This window comes from Tarenaya hassleriana, unplaced genomic scaffold, assembly GCF_000463585.1.
Source record: "Tarenaya hassleriana unplaced genomic scaffold, ASM46358v1 Cleome16, whole genome shotgun sequence".
Taxonomy (NCBI): domain Eukaryota; kingdom Viridiplantae; phylum Streptophyta; class Magnoliopsida; order Brassicales; family Cleomaceae; genus Tarenaya; species Tarenaya hassleriana.
Window position 1 is genome coordinate 1,145,841 of NW_010965019.1, and position 15,638 is coordinate 1,161,478.

The 15,638-nt window shown below is 37.2% G+C and overlaps 2 protein-coding genes and 1 long non-coding RNA gene across 5 annotated transcripts; 2 read left to right on the forward strand and 1 right to left on the reverse strand.

Annotated features, from left to right (window-relative positions):
* The first annotated feature begins 2,636 nt into the window (after positions 1–2,636).
* On the forward strand, positions 2,637–4,172 carry LOC104809398 (protein LURP-one-related 4). Its single transcript, XM_010535379.2, has 3 exons — positions 2,637–2,906; positions 3,529–3,729; positions 3,855–4,172. Exons 1-3 carry the CDS (start codon positions 2,679–2,681, stop codon positions 3,987–3,989), a joined length of 564 nt encoding a protein of 187 aa, XP_010533681.1. The 5' UTR covers positions 2,637–2,678; the 3' UTR covers positions 3,990–4,172.
* A 157-nt stretch (positions 4,173–4,329) lies between these two features.
* On the reverse strand, positions 4,330–8,996 carry LOC104809399 (myosin-13). 2 transcript variants are annotated; one of them, XM_010535382.2, is made up of 9 exons: positions 8,641–8,996; positions 8,093–8,296; positions 7,881–8,003; positions 7,682–7,722; positions 7,451–7,559; positions 5,137–7,254; positions 4,879–5,037; positions 4,747–4,790; positions 4,330–4,629 (listed from the first exon to the last, which is right to left on the reverse strand). In XM_010535382.2, exons 1-9 carry the CDS (start codon positions 8,716–8,718, stop codon positions 4,485–4,487), a joined length of 3,021 nt encoding a protein of 1,006 aa, XP_010533684.1. In that variant the 5' UTR covers positions 8,719–8,996; the 3' UTR covers positions 4,330–4,484. The 2 variants fall into 2 exon arrangements, with proteins under 2 accessions (XP_010533684.1, XP_010533683.1); XM_010535381.2 differs by having other exon boundaries at positions 4,330–4,671.
* A 2,972-nt stretch (positions 8,997–11,968) lies between these two features.
* LOC104809400 lies at positions 11,969–13,044 on the forward strand. Of its 2 annotated transcripts, XR_771134.1 has the most exons (4): positions 11,969–12,077; positions 12,291–12,422; positions 12,512–12,598; positions 12,798–13,044. It is a non-coding gene; the product is annotated as an uncharacterized LOC104809400 (long non-coding RNA). The 2 variants fall into 2 exon arrangements; XR_771135.1 differs by lacking the exon at positions 12,512–12,598.
* Positions 13,045–15,638: the final 2,594 nt, after the last annotated feature.

The following is a 15,638-nucleotide window of genomic DNA, read 5'->3' on the forward strand; positions in this document are numbered from 1 at the left end:
AAATATATATATATATATATATATATATATATATATATATATTAGATTCCATTAAACAAACCGACCGATGGAGTCATGATCGATCATATTGTCCATACGTACTTTTATTTTGGAAAAGATTATGATGTTACGCAAGATAGCATTATGCCTAAACTTTAACGGTATAATATAAATTTAAAACATCAAAGATTATTCATTTGTCTTTTATTTTAAATTCTGTGATACATAAATAAATAAGGCATATAAGTTTAGAACTAGTGATTAGTATCTAATGCTAATGTAAAGCTTTCCCGTTAGGTAGGCAAAAAGTTTCCAACATCTCCCCTCCATCAAAACGGTCGAATGTGTGTGCATTGCTATGGGATATTAATTTGTTTCCAATATAAAAAAAAAATCAAATTTAACTAAGAATAAGTAATAGCATTTGGAAACGAAATTGATTTAAAAGGTGATTGCATATAATTTTTCATTAAACAAACTTAATGGAATTCGAATCCAATATAAAAATAAATAAAAAATAAAAAATATTTAAAGAATCATTAATCTTTAATTGAAAACGAACCCTAGTCAAAATTACATAAACTTTTAATAAAACCAAAATCCAATAATTTTTCAAATTTTAAAAATAACTAGGACAAAAATAGATGGAAAGCCAACATAGTGTCCACCTCATTAACATATACATATACTGATTACATAACATTAACCTCGGCACTTGTGTCTTGGAACGAAACGTGTGACCCACTAATTACGAAAAGGATAAACATTCTTTAATTTCATATTTCCGAGGATAACAAAGTTAATTAAGAAGTTTACAAGTTAGTGATGAATAAAGGAGTCAATTAAATAAATCTGATTCAATTAATTAAGTATTTCTATAATTTATGGGATGATTCGATTCCAATTATAAAGCATAACTTGACCCTTTTAGCGTCGACATGGTCGCGCTCGTCTGCTTTAAGCCTTTAACCGACACGAATAAGACGAGTATTTCATTTCCTCTCCGTTCTCTTGAATTATTTTCAATTTTTAATAATTGGGTTTGGTTAAGTATCCTAACCGGTTGGTTTATTCGACAACTCATCTAAACTTCAACATGATTTTAGGGTTGGATTATCGCTATATGCAAACAGTTTTTATAAAGAAAAAAATGAAAGTTATGATTAACCGATTTTTTTTTTATAATTTGAAAAGGACTGAAATTCCACATAATAATTTTATTTTATGAGGAAATTTAAAGCATTCGAATGATAAGCTAAACTAATGTTTGAACACTTTGTTGATTAGGACATCCAAATGTAGGAATTGGGAACTTTTCAAAATATTGCTAATTTAATCAAATTAGTAGTCAAAACCAAGTTTAAAGTTTGATTATTAATTAATTAGTTCATCCAAAAAAATCAATTAATTATATCCTATATGCCATTTTTAAAAAAAAAAAATCTTTCTAAAAAAATGGGTTTTTAGTTTCGAAATTAGCTTCTAAACTAAACAAAAAAAAACTTAATAACAATCTAATTTGTAATGGTAAATTTGAAAATAATATTTGCAACAAAATCATTCGTATAATGCTGCTTAATAAGATGTAATGGATATTACCAGAAATTGTAAACAATTTATAGGATAAGAGTAAAGACACTGCATGCTAGGAATATTATTAATTAAATATTGGTTTAAAATTGTAAACATATACTAAAAAAAATATTTAAAAATAATAAATAGTACATTTTATAAGAAAGCAAATACAGGTTTGGTAATTTTCCTGAAGCAAATATAAAATTATTATAAAATTGATTACAAAAGTCGCTGCGACTAATATATTATTAATAAAGCTCAGATTTCGAAATTATATAAATGGAGAGTAAAGCCAGAAGATAGAGTCCACTGCCAAAATATAATATACACATCTATACTTATATTATATGTAATGTGCGTATATGTGTTTATCATCCATTCATCCATTGTTTTTAAATATCAGTCCGATCCCATAATAAATGAATAAAAACATATGCATACATGTATACATATACACACACACATACGTCATAACTAATAAGTACACATGTGAAATATATTATATATAGAATATATACCTCCTCAACATCCATCGTATATGCGGATTTAAAATATATTATATTACTTATAAATAACATAGAAAAATTTTAATGATATAAAATTTAATTGACACAAACTTAGAAAAAAATCATTGCTGAACACAGAAGTAAGTTAGATACTTTTATATCCTTTAGCTAGATAAATTTTACATGTACCATAGTTAATTCAGGCTATTAACTCTAAACTAAGTACTTACAAATATAAATTTGATTATATCCGAAATATATAAATTAATGGTTCAATTACTGATGATATTTACGATATATTTAGGATTCGAATGATTTATTTCATCTTTTGTGGCATTAAAATTAGCTATTGGACACTAAACACACACACACACACACACACACACACACACATATATATATATATATATATATATATATATATATTATTTCGTCACCGTACATGCACCAGATATTATAATTTAAAATTTTCAAAGCTTTAATTCTTTAAAAAAGGAATTTAAGGGGTATATATACCATTACATGCATGAGCTGTTCAAGACCTCTTCAACTTCTTCTTCATCATCTTCTTAAATCTCTCTCTCTTTATCTCTCTCCATGGCTAGGGTTTTTCCTCAAACAGCCATTTCTTCGCCGTATATGAGCACACAGAGAGAGACCTTCACGGTTTGGATGAAATCTTTGGTTTACCAAACCAACGGTTTAACGGTTTACAATTCAAACGGCGAAATCACGTACCGGGTCGAGAATTACGAGAGGAAATGCAGCAGTGAAGTTCACGTCATGGATCTCCACGGCAACATTCTTTTCACCATTCGCAAAAAGGTATGACCCGATCCGGTTTTTCTCCGTTTCTGGCCGGTTCTCTACCGGTTTGTTTCGGTATGGTGGACCGGTATGTTCAAAATGACAATTTTACAATCGATAATTAAAGCCTCGTCGATACTTAACACTGCACAGAAAACTACATATTTAAAAATTAAAACTTTCCGCATTGATTGATATATATATATATATATATATATATACATATATATATAAATTCAAGAGTATTTTTATTGATATTTAGGGTGGTTTTGTAGACTTTCTTCCCACCGTATTTTTTGTAGTTATCTTGCGGGATTATATATATTTTTTTTAGCACAACTCATTTTAGAATATGTTATCTTAATTAAAATAATAAAATAAAAAAGGTTGAAATCGAAGGTGCCCAATATTTAAATCTTATTGGGAATAGTCTCTATTGTAACATTTTGGACAACATATAAACACGTGTATACGTATACCTGTGTCCCGATTTTCTTGAACCATACAAAAAATGTTGGGTTGGCAAACCAAATTTGGTTCGACCGGCTAAACCGGGTTTTGTGCAAAGTCCTTTTGTCTCTGCTTCTTTAATTTATTCGTGTATTTGCTAATTTTTATTTTTTTAATGAAATTGTTGCAGAAATTATGGGTATTGGGTGGTTGGTATGTGTATAGATGGGGCTCCGAAGAAGAGAAACCTTTTGCTAGAATCAAAAGGTCTTCAATGGGAGACGGAGATTGGGAAGTTAGGGACGAGAACAATGAATCTTTTTGGATTCTAAGATTGGATCCCAAATTCGCATTTCAGATTCTAGACACAAATGGTGACATCATCGCACAGGTATATATAAATTAAATTATACTATACATATATATATATATATGATTTAAACAGCTTATTTATTTATTTATATGACTAAAAAAATATAAACTTATGTCTTGGATTTATGCAATTTTGTTGTGCAGGTGAAGCCAAAGCAATCATCAAACGGGGTAACATTAGGAGAAGACGTGTTGGCTTTGGAGGTGAAGCCACGTGTCGATCATTCTCTTGTGGTGACACTTGTCACTGTATATGGATTGATCAAGGGCCGAGTTTAACATTTTTCACTATATTATTAATAATATTATTATTTTTTCTGGTTTAATGTATTTTTCCGGGCTTTGTAAATATTTCTGTGAGTAGCTGTTTAATATTAGGAGTTTTGTACGTTTTTTTCTCTTATATCTTGGCCAGAATGAAATCGTAAATTAAAGGGAAAAAAGGATGTTTAACACCGGAATCAATATAATCTTTATATTAGCGGACCGGTTCAATATACACTAATGCAGCACCAAACCGGTTTAGCTCATAAACCGCTAATACCCGAAATTGGATTGAAAATAAGACATTTGGCCCTAAGGCCAAATACGTTATATCTTGTAATACATGCGCCAAAACAAGCCTAAAAAAAAGATTTTCTTTATATATATGTGAAAAATAAGGAAAATTTTGAAAGATACAGAAGAGAAATTTGTACAAATTTTGGATTACTGTTCCTGATATCCAGTTCTGTGAATCGGTTTACTCCGGTATAGTCTTGGTATACAATCCAACTAGCTCTTCTTTGCGTTCCGAAGATTACGTACAGTCATTACAAGCTGTTGTCTTTCACCTTCAACCTCTGCAAATTTCAGACTTATCTCCGAGTATCTCTCTTGCATCTCCTTCAGTTCGGTTTCCATTGCTTTGTTTCGTTCTCTGAGCGAAGCTAATTCCGTTAGCAATTCTCGCAGTTCATCGCTGTACCAATCCAAATAAACGATGGCATTGCATCTATGTTTGATGTATATGACTGCGTATCTGTTTAGGACATACCTTTTGTTTGATGGCATTGCATCTATGTTTTGTTCAGCCATTGTCTGTTCATCAGAGACGACAAACTTATGTATTACTATAAGGTTTCCGAAATTTTCTTTCGGTTTTGTCTTAGAAAATGTTCTGTTTTACCTCTTGGGTTTGGTGATCAGACAATGCCAATACATTGGTCTGGTTGAGTTCTTCAAGCTGCGTCTCCAACTCTTCGATTCTGCTCTTTAGATCCCTTTCTTTTTCAACGAACATATTCGAGGATGCTTCCAGTGCGGTTTCCTTCATTTTGATTTGTCCCTAGAACACGAAATGAAAAGTTTCAAACTCTCACCATCATTTGTGAAATTATTCAGACGGGTATCAAATTTTCGGCATTACGGGTATGTATAAGCATACCTCGAGCAGCTTTATTCTCTCTTTCATACTCGACACCTCCTTTGATGAGTGAGCTACTGAACCGCCTTTGTTTCGTGGCCCGGACTTCGTTAAGTTGTTAATCACTGCTCTGCCCTCCTTCAGCTTCTTCTCCAGATAGCTCACTGCGTCTTCCTTCTTCTTCAGCTCACCTTTTAACTGCATCTCATACTTCTTGTGCTTCTCAATCTCTGTCTCGTTCTCTGATAAAGAATGCTTTAGATCATCACACTCGGCTTTTGCAGTCTCTGTTTCTGCTTGTAATCGGATTATAGCTGCTTCCTTTTCATCCTTCTCTCGCTTCAGCTCACTCAGTTCCTCCACCAGAGACTCTGACTCTTTCCTCATTGAAAAAATCGTGCTCGATAGCTCGTTTCTCTCGGTGTTTCCTCTTTGTAATGATGCATCAGCTTCCTGAATCGATTTCCTCGTCTTTTCAAGTTCGAGTCTGAGGTTTTCTGCATCAACAACAATGGTGTTTTTGTCCATTTTCAGGCTCTCGATCTCGTCCTTCAGCCTTGAGATCTCCCGGATGAAATCTGCATTCTCATCTTCCTCGTGCCTCTTCAGGTTATCTAGCTGCTTGGATTTCTCATCAAGATTTGCCAATATTCTCTCTATCTCGTCGGTCTTGTGACTCACCATCTCTTTAAGCTCATGGAGCTTTTCGTTAGCATCTTTTAGCACTTCTTCGAGTTGACGTTTCTGCATGCGCAGTTCATTGGCTTCTGCAATAGCTTTCATAGACATCTTCTCGTTCGCTTCAAATGTAGAAGCCATCTGGACCGAGAGCCTCTTGAACTCTTCCTGGAGCTTCTCGGCCACAGTTGCATTTTTCCACCTTGATTTTCTCAGGGCTTCTTCAGCTCGTATAGCTCTTTGCTCTTGCTCCACTTTAGCATGGGTCACTGCTTCGATATCTGCCTCAAATAGCCGAGCTTGTTTCTCCAGCTCTTCTTCCAAGCCCTCGATCAGCGTTTCAAGCTCTTCAATTCTGCTCTCCACTTGATTTTCAAGTGACGATGAACATTCATATTGCATGTTCATTTGTTCTAGCAGTTGGCTTTGCTCTAGCTTGTATGAGATTCCATGGTTTTCCTGCTTCAGTATCTCATAATCGAGTGCAAGCTGCTCCAACTGTATCTCGAGCCCATCTTTGTCTCGTTTATAGATCTCTATCTCGTTGTAGAGCTCTGCAATCTTTTTCTCCAGGAGATCTGTGTCTTTTCCACCCATGTGTCCCTTCACAAGCTCTTCCAGCGCCTTTTGATCCTTGTCTTCACATGTCTCACTTCTGAAGGACCTTCTTCTTGATTCTTCCGTGTTCTTACAGGCTCCTCCCGGTCTGGAAGAATGATCGGATGCCTCGTTATTCCTTTGTTCGAGCATTGTTTCTAGATCTTGCACAGCTAGAATCAACTCGGTGTTCGATTCCTGGGTCTTCTGGAGCTGTAACCGAAGATTTGAGTTCAGATCTTTCTCATAATCCAGTTCCTGTCGGATTTCCTCCAGAATAACCCACGGATCCCTGCCTTCATACCGCAATTTGTTCCTCACCTTCATCTCATCCTTCCATTTTTCAGATGGCTTTAGCCTCTCGCACTCTGCCTTCAGAGAATCTTTCTCCTGCTTCAAGCCGGTCACTTCTCTCATGAGATCCTGACTCCTTTTACTCTCTTTAACGATTTGCTTCCTCAGGCCTTGCAACTCCAGTTCCGAAAGATCTGCTTGTCTTGCAAGAACAGCAAGATCAGATTTAAGCTTCTCTATCTCGAGATCAGACGAATTCACTGAGATGTCCTTAGAACTATTGGTAGAGTCATCAGTGCTGATTCCGTGATCAGAGCTCCCCGACCACTCCAATTCTGACACATGAGGCTCTTCAGACATACTCGTGGATGAACGTAGAAGCAAAGTGGTTGGGTCCAAAGATTTAGCAAAACTATGGAGATTTCTCTGAACAATATCCTCTCTGTGTCCAACTTCTCCGAGAGGATTCAGGTCAGAGACACTACCACAACTCGACATCGTACTATCGGATTCTATGGAGGTTCTACGCCTCAGTTCAGCAATCCGGGCAGCTCTACTCAAGGGCATATCCTATTAGAGCAGCAACAAAGGATGTCAGAAAAATCGAAAAACCTTGACATTGACATATCAATAGATATGCCACTGTCTTACACTGAATTCGCCTTAATGAACGAATATATCAAAACCGTCTTTTTGGATCACAATTTGAAGAAATAGGAGAAAAATTATCAGGAGGGTGGAATCAAGAACATCTTCATGCATTTACCTCTTGTGTCTCGCTCTTGTGGCTTTCGTCTGCATCTTCAATGCTTAAATGGGACTTCAAATCATGAACCCCGGATTGTTTTCTCAGCCTCTCACCTTCCTCATCCTCCCTGCTCACAAATAGAATCGTCTCCGAATTCTATAAGAAACTCGAGGGGAAAAAAGAAAAAGAAAATCCAAGAAATGGATACCGAAAAGATTTAGTGGAAATCTGCAATCTGGTTTCTAGTACCTATGTGGATCAGAATCTTCTAGCTGCCTTTGTACTGTGACCTGATCATCGAAAACAGTTCTGAGCTCAGTGTCAAATATCTATGAGCATTAATAACACATTGAGTGTGCATATACTTCACATGAACAGACAAGCAGACATCTTGTGGGCTACCAAAAAAGTGAAAAAACATTAAATAAGAGAGGGACAGAGATCTAACATGCAACATTGCTTTTGAATTTGAATTCCGCAATGGTAGAGAAATGTTGAAAGCCTTGGTTGAAGCAGCGTAATCAGCAAAATCAATCGAAGCTTCTCCGACCAGACCAGACCTCGAAGATCCCTGCAGAAATGCAGACATGTCTGAAACATCATGCAAGAACTAGCAACCAAACCACGAGATTCATGAGAAGTTATTGACTTCTTTCTAACCATTGTTGATACAGTAAGATGATAAACCCTCTGATTAACCATCCCTGTCTTCGGCTCTTGAACGAACTTCACTGTTTCGTAGATCGGAGATTCCCACCTGCAGAATCCTTCCTGCACTACAGCATTCTCCAACCTCGAAGTTGGTTTCCCCACATCTCCAGGAACCAGAGAGAGAGTCAGTCTCTTTGCATTCAGCTGAGGAACCTGACAAAAAGTTTTGATCAAACAACAAGTTCTTAATCGCTCTGACTCTCTGAACGACAATGACAAACCTCATGTAGTGTTCTGTAAGAATCTTCCCTTGAAATTGAATTCATTTGGTCTGAATTCTAAGATTTTGGATGTTTCTCTAGAAAACCCAAAATTCAAGCAGAAATCATCGTCAAGTTTCCTATTGCCAGCATTTTATCAGGAAACAAACAGGACCCGAGTACCACAATGCAAGCAAAACCCAATCCCCAAATCCGAACAGGAATTTCTCTACGGAAATAGATGACGAACATCAATTTAAGCAAAGCCAATTGCAGAAAAAAAAAATAGCTCACTACCTGAGTCGCATGAAACTGCAACCTGAACACGACCTTCATCCTGTTCTTCTCGCCCCTCCATCTCGCCGACCTAAACATCTCCGCCCCGATTCGATTACAACCACCACCGACGACGACGACGACGACGTCGAACAGTCACCGGAGCACCGACCATTCTCGCCGGAAAACCGCCATGACGCCGCTCTCCTACAGTACAATGCGGAACACCTGATCGTCCGAGATACACGGCAATAACAAATCAAAACCTCCGAAGAGTCACGACTCAGTATATGGGGGCGAGTTCGACTCAGTTGAACGGCAAAGAAGAGGAAGAAGAAGAAGACACATGCGTTAGCTCGACAGGCGAGTTTATAAATGGGACAAAAAAGGAAGAGGAGTAGATCTAAAGAGAGACGACACGTTTTTCTACTTCATTTTACCATTTTATTATTATTTTGATTAATTATATTATATAGTTTGCATAACCAAACCGACGGAATACTATTAATTACCATAAATATAAAAAAAATAATCTGAAACCTAATTAGGAGAATATAAATTGACATAAAGTATAACTAGAGAGCCATAATTTTATGAGGAAAAAATATTTGGACCGACACATTTAGAACAATATTGATTGTAATTGTTTTAATGTTTTCTGCATTGAAAAAAAAATACCCTTTTCTTTTTTTTTGTTTTGCATAAAATAAAAAATAGTAAAGCTGCCTGCATTGGGGATGGGGAACAGTGGCCTATACGCAACAAAATAACGTGTTTACCCTTCATTAGCTTCTCTCGTCTCGGGGACTTTGAAGGGTATTATAGTAAATAAGGTCAGATGGTTGATGGTCGTTGGTCCCGACGCTTGGAAAATAAAAGCAGTAAATAATAGAAATAAATAATAATAAATAAGAGCCAACGGTCAACTTGACGTGAATTTTAATTGCGTTTTTGGATAAATAGACTGTAATATAATGCTTATTAGGGAAAGTGACGTTGTAACCAAGGAATTTATTGCTTAGACTTAGGATTTATGAACGAATCACGAAAGGGCTTATTCTTTCCATCAAAGAAATAGTGTGGAAATTTTGAAAATATATAGTGCGTGTGTGTATATATATATTCCGGTTATTTATTTGCATTTCCATCAAATGAAATAAATGTATGATTTTGGTTAAAAGAAACCTTCGTACTCATACTAATATGTTAATTAAATTAGACTATTATTCTTTAACTAATGTCTAGCAAGTTAAACAATCAAAATATAAAAGTTCAAAACTTACTAATTATGGAAGAATATATATGAAAAAAATTGTATAAAACTAGAGTTCATTTACTATTATATATATATATATATATAATACTGATGGCGACTACAGCAACATATAAAATTATTTTTATCATGGGACATGGAACATGCGAATTCATAAAATGATCATGACGTCAAATCCCCACATATTGAAGTTTTATATAACCCAACTTCTATGCTGTGGTGTTGGGCCATATAAAGTGCCTGCATTTTTTTGGTTTCTGAAACAAAAATGAAAAACAAAAATACTTATTGATTTTGAAAAATAGGCGGAAAAAACATTATGCGGTTATCTTTACCCCGACGTAGGGCCCCCTTTAAGGATCCAACAACAATTAGGAATCCTATGTGCATTATAAACTATGGTCTATATATGCAATATATATATATAATGAATATTATTATATATATTACTTGCACACGCAACAAGTAATGTGTTTGTAATACAAAATACATGAATCTATAATCATATATAAATAAACATTCGTACAAAATAGTGTACTGATGAATATGCGCCACATGAAAACAATAATATATGAGAAAAAAAAAACAGAATTGAAATAGAATGTACATATGTAACGAACCGGTTAGGTGGAGATGCATCACGAAATACCCGTACAATACATGTCAGCTTCGTCGGTCCAACATCATACCAAACATATATTATATTATTGCATATATACATATATATATGTGTGTGTGTAAAAATTGTTAATTATATTAGTTCCAAATTGCATTTTCTAGTTTTCGAATTGGCTATCTAATAACTTGGTTTTGACCGTTCGAGTTGAACGATCGTGTCGATTCAACGTCTTGGAATTTATTCAAACCCTATCTCATTGTTAATAACAGAAACACCCAAAAATATTTGACATCATGCTAAATTGTCTTATAATTAACACGTTACAAACCATAGTATAATTAAACTTGTATAAATGTATATACAGGAACATATATACGTATATATGTAGTTTATATAAGAATGTGTGTGTATATTTCGATGTTGTATCGGTGCTTTAGGAGCTTTGCTTGGCTTTGAATGATGGTCATGAGGTGAGGCTGCGGCACCAGCTGACCGCTGCGCCTTTCTTTATTACTCTCTCCTTTCTTTTGAAGATTAATGAATTCCTTCAAGCCGTACAGCAGGTCCATGTTGTCATGGCTTTGATCCTAGGAAGAAAATACTTTTTAACCTTTTCTATCATACCAAAAAAAAAAAGATTAATGAATTCCAAAATATCACTAACGAGTTTTGATAATATGGAAATTTCCTTTGCTTTTCTACATATATAATCGATGCAAAATCAATATTAATTTTTGAGATGACGATATGGCAATTAATTAGGATAATGGGTTTTATGTTAAACAAATATATACAGATGAAGTTTGAGTAATACTCGGTTGAATATATATATATATAGTCCTAACAATATCTGTGCAGATTTCATAACATGTTACATGCTTAATGCTTTCATAAAAAAAAAAACATTGTTACATGCAATATTGCAAAGGTGGCCCTCAAACGTACGTAGAAGTTCAAACATGTCTTGATTAATATCATGTAAGATTGTCGGCTCAACCAGTATTGAAAGGAATAAAACTCATTTTTTTATCTGGGACCAAGTTTCCATTTGGCTGAATTTTTTCCGATTTTTTGAAAGACGTAGTTAAATCAAAAATTTGGTAAATTTTCAGATTATAAAAAAAATTTCTGATTAATATATAATTTGTGAGGGTTTTTAACTTGTATGGATTAGGAATATATAGGCCCTAGGGTTACTGCTTTATCTCCGCGGGTTGTTTATAATTGCCAATTAAACAATTTTTTTGTCTAGTAATTAAATCTAACTTTTGATTTTAACAAAAAAAAATTCTGAATATGTATACACACACATAGTGTATATTTCACCCAAAAAAAAAGAAAAGATAAAAGCATGTAATGATATATATATATATATATATATGAGTAAAATAATAGGTGTGATGGTGTCGGGACCCATGGAGTTTTCCGGTTATGGTGAAATGAAGTCACCAAAGCTGTCTCAACCACCAAACTAACCCCTTCTAATGGATCTCTCCCTCTCTCTCTCTCTCTCTCTCAGATTTAATCTGACGTCTGACTCCACAAGTAAAAAGTTTACAACTCGAGGTAACTCCAGTTCTGGCTGTGTTTCATGTCATGAACCCTAATAAATGAAGAAAAAAGGGGAATACAAATGATGAGCTTATGATTTTTGGTTTTTTTTTTTGGGTAAAATGTGGTGTAAGTCAAGATTTAATTTGTCTGCTCTCGTATAGGGATCCGTAACCGTAGCATTGAATAAAAACATTTGACAATTTTCTATATACATTGACTTCGTAGGCTACATTAATGTTTGGCGTCATGGGAGATTCGAACAAGAACTGGTCCGAATGGCAGCATTAAACTCAATGCAGTGGCCGCCTCGTCTTGTCACGCCTTTCTTTGGAAAAAAAACTTTGATTTTAAAAAAAGGTGAATATATATATATATATATATATATATATTGGTGTGTATGTATTTACATTGTAACTTAGATCACGTACACAGAGATTCATGCGTAGGTAGATATAAACAGTTAATGATGACGATGATGATGAACATGTGAACAACCACACATGTGGGATTTAATGGCAGTATACCACCTTGAGGTTATGGCCCTTCCTCTCTCTCTCTCTCTCTCTATCTCACACACACACACACACACACAGAGAGCATCGATCGTCTAGTGAATACCCTATCCCTTGTAAAAATTAATTTCTTGGACGGTTTTGTTTTTTTGTATGGCAGACGGATTCAGCTATTCATTAATGTTTTTATGAATATTATGGTGTAATCCCATTTAAGCAGGTCTACGTCAGGAGCAAGAGAGGAAAGGAAACGAGGAGTGGAGGGAGTAGCAGCTAAGGAACAGGTGGCGGTCAAGTAAATAAGGAGGATGACTTTATTAATTACTTATGTTGGGATCTGTTTTATAATACAGAAAGTACAAGGGTCTAAATATAAATATTACAGAATGTAGGGTTGGATGATTTCCCCATCAACAACCTATCCTATATAAGGGAATATCTATGAAATGAAAAAGGCATGTTTTAGAGTGAGAAATTCTGAGCAGGAGGTGAGCGATTCCTCAAACCAATCGCTGGGTCACCGTTCCCCTAGAATGGGATTTGTTGCATGGGTTGCTGATTACTGAGTTGCTTGGATTGTTGCTGGTTTGCAGGTTGAATCTTTGGGTTCTAACATATTTGGTATCAGAGCCATCATCCTGGGTCGCAAACGGAAGACCATGCCGATGCAGGAAGACAGATGGAGAAGCAACGATCGGTGCAGATTCTGGCGACCCTGTGTCTCGTGAGAGTGAGTCACCACCCCTTACGGTGGCGAATCTCTCGATCGCGATCCAGGAGGCCATGATCCCTCTCATGTCAGCGTTGGTGGAGAAGATGTTGTCGCTGCAACCGGGAAGCCGACCAGGGATTCCGACTGACGTAGCGGATGTAGGGAAGGAAGCGACCGGTGGGTTGACAGGGTGTTCTTCGATCGGTGCCGGAATGCAACCACGGAATGGAGCAGACATGCCGATCGCGTTGGACACTCCGATTCTGGTGGAGAGTAGGTTACGCCGCCCGAATCTGACGGAAGACCACGTACTGGGTGAGAACTCAGCCATGGGTCATACGGCGGGAAAACTACTAACCCGTAGTATGTCCTTTGGTGAGGTGTCAGTGAAGGCTCCTGAGATCGTCATGTTCGACGGGGAGAACGCAGAAGGTTGGGTGATGCAAGATGGACACCTTCTTTATGACAACCGTGTCGTGGTTCCACGGGGGTCGGATTTAGCGGACAGGTTTATGGAGCAGTTTCATTCGTCACCAATGGGTGGGCACTCGGGTATTGACAAAACCTATCAACGTCTTAGGCGAGAAATTTTCTGGTTTGGGATGAAACAGGACATTGCGAAGTTTGTGGCAGCTTGTGAAGTGTGTCAGAGATATAAAGCTTCGACGCTATCGCCGGCTGGGTTGCTGCAGCCTCTCCCCATTCCTTCGACAGTATGGACCTCAATTTCGATGGATTTTATAGAGGGACTACCGATCTCGGAACGGAGGGATACCATCTTCGTAGTGGTCGATCGCCTTACGAAGTATGCCCACTTTCTCACCTTGAAGCACCCTTTTTCGGCGGTGGATGTGGCTGAAGTGTTTTTCCGTGAGGTAGTTCGCCTTCACGGACTGCCGGATGATATTATATCAGATCGGGACAAGGTTTTCCAAAGTCAGTTTTGGCGAGCGCTGTTCAACCTCCACGGCACCAAGTTGTTCATGAGTACCGCCTATCATCCTCAAACGGACGGCCAAACGGAGGTTGTCAACCGCTGTCTCGAGGCGTACTTGCGGTGTTTCGCGGGTGAGAAGCCACGGTCCTGGGCCCGTTGGATTTGTTGGGCCGAATATTGGTATAACACGTCATTCCACACTGCGATCAGGACGACGCCGTTCCGAGCTCTTTATGGCAGAGATCCGCCTCATCTACGTCGTGGACAGCATTCGGGGCAGTCCATCGATAGCCTGGACCAGTTGATAGAAGAACGCGATGACATCATAGCAGGCAACTTGAGAAACAAGACAAGTATAATTTGATCATGCTGCACAAAATGACGGAAGAGGCGCGCAATCGAATTTCAGGTTGGAGACTTGGTCTTTTTGAAACTCCGACCTTATCGAATGAAATCATTAGCACGGAAAAGATTCGAGAAATTGGGACCGCGCTACTTTGGCCCTTACCGAGTGATGAGCCGAATCGGAAAGGTCGCCTATAAGCTGGAACTTCCTGCAACAGCCACCATACACCCGGTGTTTCACGTGTCCCAACTTCGGCCAGCCATTGGGGTCGATGTTAACGTGGTAACCCAGCCATTACCGACGGGACTTATGGCTGATTTGGAGTGGCGGGTTCGTCCAGAAAACTTACGCGGAGCTCGTCGCAATGAACGCAGCGGGATTGTCGAGGTACTCATCCAATGGGAAAATCTGCCCCCAAGTGACGCGAGTTGGGAGGCATATGAAACCATCGACAAGCAATTCCCTGATTTTCACCTTGAGGACAAGGTGAAAGTGTGGGAGGGGAGTAATGGTGTAATCCCATTTAAGCAGGTCTACGTCAGGAGCAAGAGAGGAAAGGAAACGAGGAGTGGAGGGAGTAGCAGCTAAGGAACAGGTGGCGGTCAAGTAAATAAGGAGGATGACTTTATTAATTACTTATGTTGGGATCTGTTTTATAATACAGAAAGTACAAGGGTCTAAATATAAATATTACAGAATGTAGGGTTGGATGATTTCCCCATCAACAACCTATCCTATATAAGGGAATATCTATGAAATGAAAAAGGCATGTTTTAGAGTGAGAAATTCTGAGCAGGAGGTGAGCGATTCCTCAAACCAATCGCTGGGTCACCGTTCCCCTAGAATGGAATTTGTTGCATGGGTTGCTGATTACTGAATTGCTTGGATTGTTGCTGGTTTGCAGGTTGAATCTTTGGGTTCTAACATATTATGCACAAGGTTATGTGCCATTGGTTAAAATATGTATGTATTATGCTATAATCCAAATCAGCTTGATGAAAATATTATTTATAACTTTTCATACATAGCTAAGTTACACTGAAAACTACTAAATAATGCCATATTG

Excerpts from the sequence above, each read along its gene's own strand:
- LOC104809398 (XM_010535379.2), top strand. The coding sequence starts at position 2,679 with ATGGCTAGGGTTTTTCCTCAAACAGCCATTTCTTCGCCGTATATGAGC. Across the intron at positions 2,907-3,528 it reads TTTTCACCATTCGCAAAAAG|AAATTATGGGTATTGGGTGG; the intron begins GTATGACCCGAT and ends AAATTGTTGCAG. Across the intron at positions 3,730-3,854 it reads ATGGTGACATCATCGCACAG|GTGAAGCCAAAGCAATCATC; the intron begins GTATATATAAAT and ends TTTGTTGTGCAG.
- LOC104809399 (XM_010535381.2), bottom strand. The coding sequence starts at position 8,718 with ATGTTTAGGTCGGCGAGATGGAGGGGCGAGAAGAACAGGATGAAGGTC. Across the intron at positions 8,297-8,640 it reads TGCAGTTTCATGCGACTCAG|GTTCCTCAGCTGAATGCAAA; the intron begins GTAGTGAGCTAT and ends ACTTTTTGTCAG. Across the intron at positions 8,004-8,092 it reads ATCTTACTGTATCAACAATG|GGATCTTCGAGGTCTGGTCT; the intron begins GTTAGAAAGAAG and ends GCATTTCTGCAG.